Here is a 17,801-nt window from a genome sequence, read left to right as displayed (position 1 = left end):
TGTTGGGAACTGTTTTGAATATTTTGATTACACACTACCATTATCGGTCACAAAACACTCCTGCATATAGAATTTTAAATGTCATCGTGTGCCTGACACAGTAAGTCTGTAAGACTTGATGGTATGAAACAGGCGTTCATTGGTGCAGCTGAAGGAAGACTCAATGTGTGAGTAATGTTCTTTAAATATTGAAGGAAGTTGCAGTTAAATAAAAGACAGATTTAGTTTGTATTTAATGCATTACATCCCTACAATGACAGCACTCAATGGTCATGTCAGGACAAAGTGAAAATGAGACAACATACGCCTGAGTGGGGAAGTTGTGTAAGCACACTAAGTTCACAGCAGGAATTGTCACGGACTGGTTTGCAAACATACACGTTGTATGTATGTGAATACTACACAAACTAAAACATTTTTGTATAAATAATAGATTGCCACATCCGTCAGAATGTTCTACATGGTGGCCATGACAATTTTTTCCTGCTCCTTGCACGCCAAACAGTTATGCTTTAGACTGCCTCCTTGCAACTGTAAAATCAGAATACTCATCACTAAAAGAAAATATTTCAATGAAAAACAAAACTTTATCATTGAGATCCCACATTTATGTTTTCTGAAGGAAAAGTACAACACACACAGGAATTTAAACCAAAAGATGTACAAATAAGGTATTCACGGTAAAGATCTTACAGATATTCAAACAGTTAAACACTTACTCAAATTAAGTGCAATACAAAAAATGTTGACACTTTATCTGAATAAATATAACAATTACATCTGTTTTGTCTGCAATTCTCAAAATAAACCACAACGCACAATTTTCGGTTACACATTTTCCTTGCCACATAACTGGTAGGCAAACAATTTTTTTGCTTTTTAATTAGGTGATACGAATACTTTCGCAAAAACGGGTAAGGAAACACACGAGGTGCAGTGTGCACTGCCAAAATTGGTTATACGCGTAATTTTTGTTCAACAGATTTTACAAGTGAATTTGTTTCACGCCAATGACAACTAACAACACACGAGATGAATATTTACAGGATGCTACTTCTCAACAAGACAAACATGAAAAATTTATCATAAATGCACAGGCGAGTGACCCTGTGACACTGGAAAAAAAAGACATCTCTCCCACAGTTACATGAAATGTGCTCAAGATTGCACAAAACAAAAAAACTTGCAGACATTCCACACACTTCTAATGTGACAATGTTTAAATATCATTGTATAACTACATGACCCAATTTTAAACAACTGGATGCTGACAAAAATGTCTTTTATAAATAATATAAATAATTGTGACAAATGTTTATACAGAGTAAACATAGGGGTGAGAACAACAGCAGGGGAGGACTCCAAAGAAAAACAAACACACGGTTTGTGCAACAGATAGATCTCTCACACGCACTCACTCGCACCTTACAATTAACTCTGTACAGTTTAGGTCCCTTTATCTCTCCCCACAACGGGGCCACTAAATGCGACAACGAAGTGTTTTAATCTTCCGGAATTAAATCACACCTTCCACAAATCAGTGGAGGTAAGGAACTCTACAGTCTTCAAACGTTACAGTTCTGTGTGGCTTTCCCCGTCCTTTTCTGAAAGACAAAAAAAGAAAAGATGGTAAAATTTTTTATAATGAAACAGCAAGAGCCATCAGAAAAATACGGTGGCCCAACAACATTACTAAAGACAGTCAAATATTCTCACAATTACTGCATTGTTATATTTGTATTACTTATGACACTGTACTGTTTTACAGGGATGGCTGTTTGTATTTACATTTCATAAAAAACTAAAAACAGCCAAAACTCAAGAAACTAAGAAATTATTGTCAGATTTTCCCCACAACTACTAAGCTTCATGCAGAGAAAAAGAGTAAGTGAAGTGTGTTGAGAAACATCATTGCATGTTAACAAGTAAGGAATTTATCCTCCCTGTCACACAACATTTAAATATTTTGCATACTACAATAAAACTAAATAAACCTTATGATAAGCGCACACTACTGTTACTAGAGGAATGTCAATAGATTATAATTAACGCAATGAAGCACAGACACACGAGTCAATTGCAGAGATCGGTCAAGGTTAATTGCACAAGCAGAAGTATTTCCTGCTGAACAGTTGGCACTTTTGCTATAAGGGAAGAAGTACTGAATGCAGATCTTGGTGCAAGAGAGAGTGACACAACTGGCACAGAAAAGTAAGCATTGCAGGAAAACTGGTAGAAAGCTCCACTGATGTGTCACCAGGTGACATCCAGTGAGTAGCCAATAGTATGTGTGGTCACTAGGCACAACAACATGTGATTGTCTGGCAAATGTCATTGTTAAGGAAACACAAATTACCTCTAGGTATAATAAAACTAACAAGTGTAAAATTATTATTCCGCACACTATGAGGGGCTGAGCAATTTTGGACCTCTTCAATTTTGGCCATACTTTTAGGATTTGAAGGTCACGACCCAGACTTCAGTTTTCTAAAGCTGTATGATGCATTTCTCAAAAGCAATTGGGCGAAGGGGGAGGTAGAAAGGGATCAATTTAAAAGATTTTATGATTATGCGCTCTTAACATGTTAAGTGCACACTCAGTCTTATGGGGCTAACAGTCGACACACTGTTTGGGCAATATCAATCCCCTGGGCCTGATAGTGTACTTTTCACTTTAATGATCAGTGCTCGAAAACAGCAGTAACAAATGTTCTAATTTTAATGGAGTTTTAAAACATACAGTACACTAATGTAATTAGATTTGCAAGTATTACAAAAGATATTTTAATTAAATTTCTAGCTGCATTGCACCCACATGTTTGTGTGTGTCATTCAAAACAACACATATGCACTTTATGTATGTTTCCTTCCTTTTTGTGCAGTCAGTGTTTGCTTCTTCACACATTAATAATGAATGGAGTTCCTTCATGTGAATGCCGTGTGAGCACAACTGCCAACTGTTTCCAAAATATTGTGAGTGACTCTTTCCATCATGTCATACCTTGGAATATGTATAACACATTGAAAAAGACTGTATGCTAACTTTCAATACTGTTTTACTCTCTTTCTCAATCAACTGCTGAAAAGTGCTCACCTGAGTAATTAGATGAACAACAGTTTTTTGCCTAATTATAATCAGAAACACTAATTTGTTTTCGATTAACGCACTCTTCTGGTTGACTTTGGGCCACCTTGGAGGGACTGGAATGAGGGGAAAAAAATTGTAGGACCTCCGTGCCTGCAGTGTGGTTCTCTGCTTGCTGGACCGCCACGGCCACTGTCATGCAACCAGTAATTGAAAGGAAGTGTTACTTGCATAAAAAAATTGTGACACAGTATTTGATAATCGCCATTTCAATTTGATGATAAATATAGAAGAATTCAGTGCATGACACTGGTTTGATGAGAGAGGAACATTTACCCGTGTTAGGTGAAGAAGTAGCCACCTTTATAAATGAGTAAGCTACATTATTGTATATGGGGAAGCATCTTCACTGAATTTTTTGATCTATATAATTTGAGCAAGCCCGATCTCAGGTGGATGTACTCTGGCAAGCAGAACTGCTATCACCAAATTGTAATGCGCAAACACAATTGTGGTGTGCGTACTGTAAGACCTACGGTACACACACCATCAGATTATTTGACTTGTTGCTCTAATGAAGCAGGCGAGTGTCAGCAACATGTCTCGTGGTCTTATCGTGCCATGTTTATCTTCTGCCTTTCGGTCAGACGATAGAAATGCTACTTGCACGCTTAGAGTAGCGGATTGACGGTGACCAACTTTAAACAGAACTTGATTAATTTTCACACACATTTATTAAAATAATAAAAATCATAGACAGTACGTAACTTGATTCTGGATAGTGTTTACAACTGACAATCTGAAGTTCCTTTGGTCTTGGGACGTTAATGTTATTCTCACATATCTCTGATACTTGTGAAAGTGTCTATACATTTCTCTTCATGGCTATGTACAGGAATATGATAATCTTATTAGGCGCAGACTGAAACTTTACTATAGACTGGTACAGACTAATGCAGACTGACTAATCGGTCTGTACACTTGGTATAATACCTCACGCGTTCATGTATCACTGCGCGAGTGCGATCCGCGAGAAGAAGAGGTTCTACATTAGCAGCAATCTCATTGGCTGCATTACATACGGAAGCAGAATTTGGTCCGTCTCTAAGTCAGTGCCATCTCTTAGTGCGGAGACGCACAACCGCTGCGACTGTGCTGTTGTGCTTAGCGGGGCGCACTCTAGTGGGAAAGTTGTGTACGCGCTGACTACGCGAAACTATATACACAACAGCAATGAACTACATGCCTCAAAGAGAACACTGAGGACCTAATGAGTCTATTTTTTGTTTTGTTTTATTTCTGTAAATTTTTTGATAGATTTTTTTTGTTTGTGACTGAAAACTAGCAGTACCAAACATGGATTATCTGTCTTTTACTGGCATCACTTTGGGTACAGATAGCATGGACCACACAGTAAGTTATAGTGCAATAATTGACCAAGTATGCCTTTCTGCAGTAAATAAAGTTTCCTGAAAAATAAAAAGCATTCTGTGGATTAAGATGCTAATTTGTGCATTCTGTAGTAGAATGAAGCGTACACAGGCAGTCCTCCCAGTACGCCACAGTTTTAATTGGCAGGAGAGAAATTAGTGGGTGCTACATTTGCATGGAATAATGCTTTTATTAATTTTAGTTTTTACATAATTTACAATGAAACAGGCTGGTACATGACAACCACAATAATCTCTCACCAAACAAAAACAAACTTTGAGAAAGCTGAGCAGAAAGTTTTCAATATCCGCAGCGATATAATTAAGTGGTTTGAAGTAAAATCGGTCTCCCTAATGAAATTTCACACAAAAAAAGCAATGCATACCATGGCAATAGCAACATTTGTAAAATATCTAGAAATAAGTGGACTGGACACCTTCACTCATACAACCTATTTCCAAACAATGAAATGGGAATTTGGTCTCCAAAACAAAACATTCTTGCTGCACTTACTCATTTCTGCCTCAACTGCAATTAATTTTCCAGCCTGGACGAGAGTAACATTTTTCTTTAAATTGCACAGATCCCTCAATTCCTTCCCTCCAAGCATGCCATTAGAACAATGAACATCAAATTTGTTTACTGCTCTCATTTAACAATCACTCAGTTTCACCACAATTCAGCCCTTTATTGTCACCTTATTTCTTAACTGGCAAGAAACTATAAAATAGTAGTTCTCATTCAAAATCTGGCCACACGGCTGTATTCGTGCTGATACAACTCCAGCACAATTTTTGCACTAATATAGCATCAGATGACTGGGCTGCAACTATAGCAATACGTGGATCTTCCCTCCATCACCAGAGATGGGAGGGGTTTTGTAATGGATTCCAAACACTTATGCCACTTCTGGAAGTTGCAGATGTTTCAACTGTATGAGCAAATGTTCTACTTTCACAATCACACAGGGAAGTGGTATTTTCTTGCTGACTATTCAGTTTAGAGCACTACAATGTTCCTACATGAACACTGCTTGCTATCTTTGCCTTTTACTTTGCCATTTGTTTCTATTGGATTCCTCTTTCATCCCATTTTACTACAAATGGCAGTAGTGAGTTCTTTCATCATCTTAATACTTCAAGCACACATACTGCTCCAGTACCATTATGACACACATTCTCTGTGGCAAGAAGTTGGTACCAATGAGCTCTGCAGAGAACTGCTCATTACCATCGCAACATGCCATTACGCCAGACGTGAATATTCTGCCCCCCCCCCCCCCCCCCCCCCAAAAAAAAAAAAAAACACCTTCCTTTCCCACAGGAAACCAGGACAACAAAAACAGCTTTTAAACTGGCTCATGAAAACAACACACATTTAGACTGATTTAGTGAAATTAACATTTGGTAATATAAACTGTAAATGCATGTTCCAAAGGATTACATGAAAACCAATATGTTAGCTGTAAGCAGGAAGCAGCAGGAAACAATATTACAATGATTATTTAAAGAAAGAAAGGTTCCTTCTTTGCAAGTATGGAAGAAAAGCTCAAGAAAAGTTGTGGAAAACCCAGACTATAGTCTGATTAAAATTACTTGATAGATGACACTTCACACATTGGAGCTGATTTCCTCCAATCAGTATGCTAAACGCCATACACCAACCACTCACCATTGCCAAAAAGCCACAATAATTAGCTCAATTCCAGTTCCCTGCCCGGCATTCTTTATTGCCACTTCCAAAAGTGCTCTGCATCACCAATTAACAGCATTTGTGAAGTGTCTTGTGTTTGTGTTACCTACTACTGAGCGATAGCCAGCAGCAGATGGGGCAACACTGTAGCAACAAGTGACAGCCATCAACTATCAAGTAATTTTTAATGGACTATAGCCAAGAATACCCAACCAGTAAAAATGAAAATAGCCCAGGTCTGTTGCATTCTATTGTTAATATCCCAATCCACTTACAAGGTTAATTAACCAAAATGGCTGTGAAATTACGAACTTTTAAGGTTTTGTCAGTGACAGTTCAATAGTGGCACCAAAATATGACATATGCCAACAAACGACCATTCCTAAAAATCATTTACAAATCGAATACTTCTAATTTCCTTCTTTTCTTACCTATCCTGATCTTGTACCATATGCAGGGTAGACGCACTTCCGATATTAACAGACCCATCCACTACTGAGTAAGGAAAGTGTCTAAACCGTTTATCAGCATACCATTACAGACTGGCATCAATACAAGCCTGTCAGATTGACTAAAATCGATGAAGAACTCACAAGCAATAACATCAAAAACCTTCTACAAAAAATTTAAAGAAGTATTAAGGAATTACCACAGACCAAAGAACGTAAAAGGAATGAAATTGGAAGACAATTTTATGCTAAGGGAAGAGGAAATGGTGGAATATTAGAGGGGATGCATTACTGTGAGAGACTGACAGGGCACGAAGTATTTCCTGAACACCACATTCACTCAGAATTACTGAGAATTTTGAGCGAGTATGCCATGACAGAAATATTCCATCTGCTGCCAAAATATGAGACAGCCGAAATACCCTCAGACATAAAGAAGAATGTAATATAATCGATGGTAAAGAAATCAGGTGCCGACAAGTGTAAATATTACCAAATCGTATGTTTAATATGTTGGAAAAGTAATGCAAATAATTTACAGGATAACAGAAAGGCTCGCAGAAGCCAAACTGATTGAAAATTAGTTTGGGTTTGAGGAAATCTAGGCATCTGCATTACAAGATATCTGTAGATTTAAAGAAAGCATTCACATTTAGTTCTTAACTTAAAGAGCAATTCATAGCTCATTTAGCACTTAGAAACAGCTGTAACTATTTTAATGCATGTTGATACATCACTGAGAATTACAAAGAATGGAGAAGAAAATAAAATAGTTTTGTCACACTTTACAGTTATACTATACGACTACCCTCAGTCACATGGACAACACATCTGAGCACCATACATTCTAAAGCATAGATCGAGTCACTTGAGAGTGCACTAGAAATAACATTTTTTAGTTCTGGAACCATTTTTGACAAAGACAAACATCTTGCTGGAAGATGTAATCCGTGGAATCTGTATCAAGCTGTGGCATCAGCCTTTACTTGGGCATGTCCAAGTAAATGTAGAAGAACTTAGCTCACTGAAGAGACAATGGACTCTACACTTTTTGCAATGAGACACTGCAGCCAAGTCAATAATATGCCTTTGTGTACTCCATATTCAAATATAGTGCTAGTTGATCTCTTCATTTATGTGGAAGACTGCATCATCACAAAAATGAGGCATTCAGTAAACGCTTCTACCTCCGACTTCCAGCAGAGCCATAGCGAATTCTCATTTATGAAGTGGTGTTCTTGTTTCAATTCCTGTAAAATATCAATTACATTCAGTTCTATCAGGAGAACTTTCCAAATCATTGTTTGTGGTTCCCTGCTAGCTCCACATGTGGATATCCATGGACTATGACAATTGCTAAATTCTAACATCCAGGATGCCTTCTACATGCCTTCTACATGCCATCTACCATTTTTATTTATGACATGGCACTTTTCAATTATGCATCACCAACTACCGATTCACTGCATTTGTGCAACGATCAATATTTCGAACTCTTACATTCTCTGTATTTATCATCTATGTATCACTACACATTAAATAGTTACAGACATTTGTAATCACTATTTTGAACTGCCCAGTACTCTGACTTGCAAGCACAACAAAACTTCCCAATCCAGAATAATGTAACAGAACTAGAAGAAGGAGAGCTACATTCAATTTTTCCTTCTCTCTGGCAACACCTTACACACCTGGAGAGGACGAATTACTGCTACACGGTTCTTCTGGGATTAAAAAAGAATAACATTAACCACTAACAAGCAATCTGTTCAGATGCCCAACATTTTCATTTTCTAAGATTTGACATTTCATAGTTTGAACTGATTCAATAATACGGGGAAAACAAATAAAAAATACATATACACCCATAAATAACTCAAATTGAAATATTTTTATGCCAAACATTTCCCCTATATATACTTTATCTCCATTTTTTAAAAACCTTTTCTACAATAGTTTTCATGCCACATTACTTAATTCCATTTTTTAGAATTCGTGTGTAAAATTTACGTTAAACTTTTACATTACAAAAAAAGAGATCCAATGTGAAGTTATACAATCCCAGCAGTAGTATTTACAGATGGAAACAACAATATACCACTACAATGTTAGTGACAGACATAGGACATGCAAATAAATCCCTCAAGAATTGAGACATAAGGAAACGGCAGACATACATTTTGGGTTTTTGTGTGCGAGTGTGTGTGCGCGTGTGTAATCTCACGCAGCGATGATTGCAAACAAGGCATGGATAGCACACACAACAACAGCCGAGGCAAACCACGAAGGCTGCTCCTGAGAGAGGTCTGTAAAGATTTTCATTATACAGCCATGAAGATCCACAACCATAAGCCACTTCACTTATTCTCAACTGAATAGAAGGACACTGAAGGCTAAAGAAGTACAGTGCTACCATAAACAAGATAAATATTCCATAAATGCAGGTCTGAAATTCAACAACTTTTTTTTTTTAATTCTACTTTGTGTCATTACTGCTTCAGGAATCTGAACACTTAAGTTGATATGTGGGAGATCGTATGAAATACTATATTGTAAACTTTTAGATGACATAAACATAGAAATTTAACTTGATATACACTGACTATATTTTTAAATTTAAAGTTATAAATAACTGCTGGCTCCCCACACATGACCATAATTATTAACTTTAAATAGAATCTGCCTTTCAAATACGTGTATGTACACAAATGTTGGCTTATTTTAAGCACAACAAAAACAAGTAAACTTGGTGGGAAAGTGGGGAGTAGAAGAACAGGAAACTCATTGTTTCAACAATAATTTTGTGAGTAAAGTCCCAGTGAAGTGGCTTCATTCCTGCAAGGCCACACCATCTAGAACTGGGTATCCCTCGTTTCTTTTCTTGGCAAGCGAAAATTATTCTATGAGCAGCAAAAATTTGAAAGAATTTTAGTTTATTTACATTTCTGAACAGATTAATGGACCCAATTGCCCTAACTTTGTTCTCTTTGCAGATGACAAGTATTGTAATCAAGCCTAAAAAGCAAGAATCAGCTGAGGAAAATGCAAACAATGTTTTTCAAAGAGTTATTAGGTGGTTTTCCGCAAATGGACTTTCATTGAACTTTGAAAAAACACTGTACATACAGTTCAGTACAGGGAAAGGCATAACACTGGAAATAAATATAGAGTGTGGGGGAAAATCTTTAGCGAAAGCAGATTGTTCAAAATTTCTGGGTGTCTGTATTGATCAGAATTTAAACTGGAAGACACACATTGACAATCTACTGAAACGATTGAGCTCAGCTACCTATGCTATTAGTGTCATTGCAAATTTTGGAGACAAGCACATCAGTAAGTTAGCTTACCGTGCATATTTTCATTCGTTGCTTTCTTACGGAATCATCTTTTGGGGCAATTCATCACTAAGAAAGAAGGTATTTATTGCACAAAAACGTGTTATCAGAATAATGTCTGGGGCTCATCCAAGATCATCTTGTAGACAATTATTTAAAGAATTAGGGATATTGCCAGTAGCTTCACAATATATCTATAGCCTAATGAAATTTGTTGTTAGTAACCCAGATCACTTCAGAATTAATAGCACAGTCCACAGCTACAATACTAGGAGACAGGGTGACCTTCACTACCGTTCATTGAATTTGACATTGGCACAAAAGGGGGTGAATTATACTGCCACAAAGATTTTTGGTCAATTGCCAAACAATATCAAAAGTCTGACAGGCAACCAATCGGCATTCAAAAGTAAGTTAAGGGAATTCCTGAATGACAACTTCTTCTACTCCATAGATGAATTTTTAGACATAGGCCAAAGAAATACAGTAAGCATTAACAATTGTACCGTATATAAGACTAACAATGATTATTTGGGATAAATGAATCTTGTGCACTTTGACACGTTCCACATCATTACGAAAGAATCGTGTTCATGATCCATGGAACAAGTAATATAACTAACTAACTAAAATAACAAATGCTATGTAGTTTTAATGCATCAACTGAATTTACTGTATCTCCACCAAATCCACTCCAGATTTTCTGTGTAGCATTTTCACCGACTTACTAGTAAAGTTTATTATATTTCAAATACCAGTATATGTCACAGCAGAAGAAAATATATATATATATGTGTGTGTGTGTGTGTGTGTGTGTGTGTGTGTGTGTGTGTGTGCGTGTGTGTGTGTGTGTAGCATGCACTAGACATGCTGTTTTACTTGTGGGCAGGAAACTGAATTATAGGAAGATTTTTCATGTATTTGGTGCATTCAGAGTCAATTATGTAGAATTGTCAAAGTAAACAATGCTTTTGCCATTTAAATGTTGTTTCCTTTTGGAGTAAAATGGTGAAAGCATTAGGAAACACATTAAGATCAGCTCATTGGTGTAGACAAAAAAGTTTACCCACCAAAGGATGACAGGAGGAAACACAAAAAAGATGTGGAAACGTGTGAGCTTTTTGGAGCTTGTCTCTCCTCACCCTCATCCTGGCAGAAAGGTTGAAGGTAAAGGAAGAGGAATTGAAGACAAGGACTGGGGACATTCAGAAAATGAGAAGAGTTACAGAAAAGTCGCCCAGAATGCCAGGTCTAAGGCTTACCAACGGGATGAAAAGGAAATACTATTCCCCATGGTCCAGGGTTCTGGGTAATTTTCCGTAACTTTTTTTATTTCCTGAATCTCCTAAGACCTTTCTTTCTGCTCTCTTCCTTTTTCATTAACCCATCTGCCAGGACGAAGAGCCAATGGTTTTGAAAGCCCACCTTTCCATATCTTTTATGCGTTTTCTCCTGCTGCCATTTTGAAAGTATTTTTTTATGCATACATATTATATTTTCACACATTGTGCTTTAATATTCAATTATCAAGGTAAATAAGCAGTGTAACAGACCAATTATGTACTTTTTAATTCCCCACAATATTGATTTCAAATGGAAACAGAGAATAATCTGTTACTGAGAAACAGGAGAAGGGTAGTAAGTGTGAATAAATCCTTATATTATTAATTTTTAAAAATTAAATTGTTGCATGTTTACTGCAAAGTATGTACGAGTTGCCGCCCAGCCTGGAGAATGTAGTACCCGGGAAACTGGTATCAATACTTTCACTGTAGCATATAAATTTGATCTGAGAGAATCAGCAACTGTATAGATATTTGAAACAAGTCTATTTATTCTTTAGTTTCAGTTGCACATTTCTAAGTACAAGACATCTTCATTCTAAAACAAAGTAAAACTGTTTTACAATAAGTAGAAAAAAATTTACACGAAAGTGAAACTTACCTAAGTAATTGCATCAGCAAACCATCTTGTTTGTTTAGAAACTAATCAGAGAACTGTGTTTTGCAACTGTTATCGGTGTTTTAAATAGGTATAAGGGAGAGAGGAGGGGAAAAATGGAGTTAGGGTGATTGGGAAGAGGGAAAGGAAGCAAAGAGGGGGAGTTGTAGGGATGTCATGAGTTTAATAAGAGGGGCGTTGCTAAAATTATTAAAAATATAATTACATAAAAATTCTTGTTAAAATGTTAATAGTGTAGCACAATGGGTGCGTAAACTGAATTGCACAAAACAGTAAAATTATAAAATGGGGCAAGGGGGATTGAATGCGAAGAAAGAAATGTTGGAAGTACAGGACATTCGATGCATAAAAAGTAGAAGATTTAAGTATCGTAAAATTACTAGCAAGACCCCTCTTGGTGAACTAACATCCCTACCCTCCCCTTCCTGCTTGCTTGCTTTTCCCTCTCCCTGTCACCTTTGCCCCATTTTCCCCCCTTGACCCTCTTGCAGTAGGGCTCATGTGGTGGTGGGCAAACTTGCAGTGCACAGGAAACAGCCTGAACACTGGACATTCCTGTGAGCACGGTGCATAAAATCCTGCATTACTATCCATACAAAATCACCCACATTCAGGAGTTGCTTTCTGCAGGTCATGCCTGTAAGACAAACACTCATTCTGGAATTTCTTGCTCGCACAAAACTGGGCAGTGAATAGTCACGAAACATACTGTGGACAGAAAGCCGATTTTCACCACCAAGGACATATCAATATGCAGAATTGCAGAACACGGGTGAAGAAATGCCTCCTGCAAGTCCTGTGCCTGTGCTGTCACTGGTAAATGCTATGACGTACCACCGTCATAGCCCTTCAACAGCGGGATGCGTGGGCAGCATCATTTTTATGAGACATTGTGCTTGTTCGCACACTGCGCAGCCAGTGAAGCACTACTGCACAGGAATTTCAGAAACACTAGAATTATCGGCCATCACTTCCCTACAACCTGGCCATGCAGATCATCTGTGACTCACCATGTTACTTCTGGCTCTCAGGTTATCAGCAAGAGTTATGTTCAATGCCCCAATTATGAATGTAGCTGAATTGAAGGCATACACGGCGCAACACATACTGAATGTGACCCCTGAAACACTCCAATCTGTTGCGGAACAAGCAGTTTCTCGATTTCAACTTACAGCAAAAAATTATGAACAGGTTACTGAACATATCTTGTGCCAGTCTCACGACAATTAAGAACAGAGTTCAATTTTCATGCAGTTTTCATAAGCAAAAAAATTATAACCAATTTTTCTTTGCTTTTTATACAGTTTTAGGCCCTAGGGCAATTAAAATATGATTTTTCGCATCCAGTGTGGTACGACCTTACCATTATGGGTGTGCTTATCTAACAATACAACAGTTAACTGCCGAACTTAAGCAGTCATGCACAATCATTCGATTGGAGGGTGTATGTACAACTAAAACCATAGCCACTGTATTGCGAGCGTTTCTCATTTGTAGCCAAGCCCATTTGTTGTAAGATGCTTACAGTGCAATTTATTGGTAAAATTCACATTGAATTTTCTTTGTTGCATTATTGTGAAAAGGAACGTTGCTACTCACCATACAGCGGAGATGCCAAGTCGCAGGTAGGTACAACAAAGAGACTGTCACAAATACAGCTTCCAGCCAGTAAGCCCCTGCAGTCGTGCACGCAAGCGCATGTCATCCAATCTTGACGAAGGCCTTACTCGCTGAAAGCTGTATTTGTGACAGTCTGTTGTGCCTACCTGCGACTCAGCATCTCCGCTGTATGGTGAGTAGCAACTTTCCTTTTCACAATATTGTTACATTCTACCCCGGATTTTCCATTGTTTGATTTCTTTGTTCCATGACGTTTTCCACTGCTTGAATAACATATTGTTCAAATTTAACATCATTCTGATGTGTGGTTCTATTTCTACAGTGCTTTGAATGTAACTAAATATGGGTATCATGTAAGTAGAAAACGTGCAACTGAGACTGAAGAATAACTGAATCTTTTCTGATACCAAAAAGGTGAAGATGCTGAATGTAGATCTAAAAAGCATGATATTCAGAACTGGCATTTGCTGCCTCAAGCATCAAGATAAATATGACATTGTGATATTTTCAATAGTCATGTTGTTGTTGTGGTTTTCAGTCCTGAGACTGGTTTGATGCAGCTCTCCATGCTACTCTATCCTGTGCAAGCTTCACCATCTCCCAGTACCTACTGCAACCTACATCCTTCTGAATCTGCTTAGTGTATTCATCTCTTTGTCTCCCTCTACGATTTTTACCCTCCACGCTGCCCTCCAATACTAAATTGGTGATCCCTTGATGCCTCTGAACGTGTCCCACCAACCGATCCCTTCTTCTGGTCAAGTTGTGCCACAAACTTCTCTTCTCCCCAATCCTATTCAATACTTCCTCATTAATTATGTGATCTACCCATCTAATCTTCAGCATTCTTCTGTAGCAACCACATTTCGAAAGCTTCTATTCTCTTCTTGTCCAAACTATTTATCGTCCATGTTTCACTTCCATACATGGCTACACTCCATACAAATACTTTCAGAAAAGACTTCCTGACATTTAAATCTATACTCTATGTTAACAAATTTCTCTTCTTCAGACACGCTTTCCTTGCCATTGCCAGTCTACATTTTATATCCTCTCTACTTCGACCATCATCAGTTATTTTGCTCCCCAAATAGCAAAACTCCTTTACTACTTCAAGCGTCTCATTTCCTAATCTAATTCCCTCGGCATCACCCGATTTAATTCGACTACATTCCATTATCCTTGTTTTGCTTTTGTTGATGTTCATCTTATATACTCCTCAAGACACTATCCATTCCATTCAACTGCTCTTCCAAGTCCTTTGTTGTCTCTGACAGAATTACAATGTCATTGGTGAACCTCTAAGTTTTTATTTCTTCTCCATGGATTTTAATACCTACTCCGAATTTTTCTATTGTTTCCTTTACTGCTTGCTCAATATACAGATTGAATAACATCGGGGAGAGGCTACAACCCTGTCTTACTCCCTTCCTGACCACTGCTTCCCCTTCATGTCCCTCGACTCTCATAACTGCCATCTGGTTTCTGTACAAATTGTAAATAGCCTTTCGCTCCCTGCATTTTACCCCTACCACCTTTAGAATTTGAAAGAGGGTATTTTAAGTCTACAAATGCTAGAAACGTAGGTTTGCCTTTCCCTAATCTTTCTTCTAAGATAAGTCGTAAGGTGTTCAGTCAGTAGTCATATTGTATTCATTATGGACTGGCCAGTTTATAAATGCACCAGAGCTATTGTCGTTACCACGAATATTTCTGTAAAGACTTTGGCTTATGAGGCACAGTCCCTTTAGTGTCATTCAAGAATATCTTGCATTTAAATTCACTGATCAATAGTTTGTTTTTCAAATGAACGCATGTAGAAGTGGTGACTTTCAGCAGATTTTTGTGAAGCTGTGACATGTTTATTCTTTTCGATTATCATTTTTAAATTGCCAGACACTAAATCCAGAGGCTCAGTTATGATTTCAATATGATAACTCTTTTTTCCTAAGGATTTTTTTACTCATGCCCCTTGCTGTGGTGTTTCACTCAAGTCAAATTACAATACCTAGATTACCGAGCTACAGTGCTCCAGATTGGAAAAAAGCTCTAACAACATTTAAACAAATTCAATCTTCATTTTAAGAAAGGAGTTGCCACAATGAAAAGCTGTGTGTGTGTGTGTGTGTGTGTGTGTGTGTGAGAGAGAGAGAGAGAGAGAGAGAGAGAGAGAGAGAGAGAGAGAGAGATGAAAAGTGTGTATTATGTAACAAATCTGTGCTCATCTGTAACGTGGCAAATGCTGACCACTCTTTTCCCCTGCCACGCTCCCTAGACAAACTAACCTTTCACGACATCCGCTTTCTTGTCGCTGGACAGAGGGTCCGCTGAAGCCGGCAAATCCGGCTCCGGCACCGCCGGTCCACCCTCCTCAGCACCACCCGTCACGTCCTCCGGGAGCGGAACAGCCTCGGGGTCCATGTCGGGACTCCTCTCTTCTACGTCATCAGAGGTGGAGTCGGGGACTGGTTGATCCGATTCAGTTTTTTTGTCTGTGGTAGTTTCATTTTTGTCTTTGCTTCCTGAAGATGATGTGTCATCGGCTGAAAAACAAAAGTTAGGGGGAACATTCTCTAGTACAGCTGAACAGTTTTGTTCAGAAAACCAGCTTCACCTTCAAACATGCCCTACATCAAAAATCCATTGCCCCAGACTATTTGCAGGCTAAAAATGTAATCTGTGAAATATCTCCATCTCTTACAGTGCTTGGTAGTCTTGCAGGCATTATTAGCAATGTTACTACATTGTAACAACACTGACAGACATTAACAGTTTTCTTGTAGCGTGTGCCAATAATAGGACTGACTTACACTGATTACATTAGATCAGAAGCAGTAGTCATTCCATAGACCCAAAAAACAAGGTAACTCATACATGTAGACCATCTAGGAAAGTATAAGGTAAAGACACATAAAACATCTGAACATAATACTTACTACCTCGAACATTTTTCAGGAGATTGTCAAAATAGGTGAATATATTGACAGTAAACTGGCAGTGCTAATATTTACATTTCCATTGTTAAGATAGTCATCTACAGAGTAGGAGGAATTGCCTACCAAAATGTCTTTCAAACTCTGTTTAAACCATGCTTTATCTGAAACCAAGTTTTTAATGGTTGCTAGCAATTTATTGGAAATTGTATGTTTCTGAATATTGGACTAAACAAATATTATGAGGGTCACTGCATTAGTCATGACAATTATTTTTTGTCTTGAGAATACCATCAAATTAAAAGATTCTGAAATACGCAAATGGAAGGTTATTTCATATGTAAACATCAAGTGTAGGGTGACAGATGAACACACTGCCATAAAAGATATAGCACGAGAAAAAAAACGTGAAACTTATCATGTTGTTTAAAATTTGTTTTACTGTCATTTGGAATAGTGCACAATAGTAAAGGGCAGGAACTGACATGTTAGAGCCCCTCAAAGTAGTTTCCCAACAAATCCGTCACTCTCTGCCAACAATGTTGAAAATGCAAAAGACAAGTTGCCTCACCATGAGTGAATTGTCTGATCTTGTTTCTCTGTTTTGGGAATGTCTTCACCTGTTCAAAAGTGTGTTCCATGCAATAGCTCTTCCAGTTTTCGTATGAGGTCCTCATCACAAGGTGATAGGTCTGGCAAATATGGTGGGTGCTCCAGTACTTCCCACCCCCATCGTACGAGCAGATTCCACACACATTCTGCCACACGTGCTCTCACGTTGCCCTGAGGAATTAGTGAATCGTATAGACATTCAGGATGTTTCTCCTGAACGGCCCGTCATAAGTGCCATTGAAGGAAAGTGCAACCGAGAGCAGTGCATTAACAGTTGGACCATGTGAGAAAGTGGCACAATCACTCCTCTAATGTCGTAGGCTCTCATGGCCATTAACTTCATAGGGCATGGATTTTAATGAAATTGCTACCTTTGTGGTGAACCTACAAGACGCCATTCTGCGGACTGGCGTCTTAGTTCTGGCTCATAGGTCCTGGCCCAAAATTCACGTATGGCAACGATTCTCAGAAGCATATTGCCTCCCTCCACTGCCTAATGTGCTAGATGCAGATGAAAGTTTCACAGTGTGTCCACTTCTCCACAACATTTAGTGCATGACGCACACACTTTGCAATAACTTCACATGTGTAGCTCACGTATAATACTGTAGATTATTGTCTTCTAAATACCAATATGGCGCTGTAACCCCTTTAGTGGCCATCTTCTGTCATTCTCCTAGCA

At 38.1% G+C, this 17,801-nt stretch overlaps 1 protein-coding gene across 2 annotated transcripts in view; it reads right to left on the bottom strand.

Annotated features, from left to right (window-relative positions):
- Nucleotides 1–586: 586 nt before the first annotated feature.
- Nucleotides 587–17,801, bottom strand: part of LOC126291425 (hypoxia up-regulated protein 1) — an 83,901-nt gene continuing 66,686 nt past the window's right edge. For both annotated transcript variants that reach the window (XM_049984941.1, XM_049984940.1), the window contains exons 16-17: nucleotides 15,860–16,117; nucleotides 587–1,604 (exon numbers count right to left, since the gene is read on the bottom strand). In XM_049984941.1, coding sequence (XP_049840898.1) covers nucleotides 1,573–1,604; nucleotides 15,860–16,117 — 290 coding nt within the window. In that variant the 3' untranslated portion in view covers nucleotides 587–1,572. The remainder of the gene's footprint in view (nucleotides 1,605–15,859; nucleotides 16,118–17,801) is intronic.

Source organism: Schistocerca gregaria, chromosome 9 (genome assembly GCF_023897955.1).
Source record: "Schistocerca gregaria isolate iqSchGreg1 chromosome 9, iqSchGreg1.2, whole genome shotgun sequence".
Lineage (NCBI taxonomy): Eukaryota > Metazoa > Arthropoda > Insecta > Orthoptera > Acrididae > Schistocerca > Schistocerca gregaria.
Note: the sequence above shows the minus strand (reverse complement) of the source record. Positions and strands in the feature narration are given on the sequence as shown.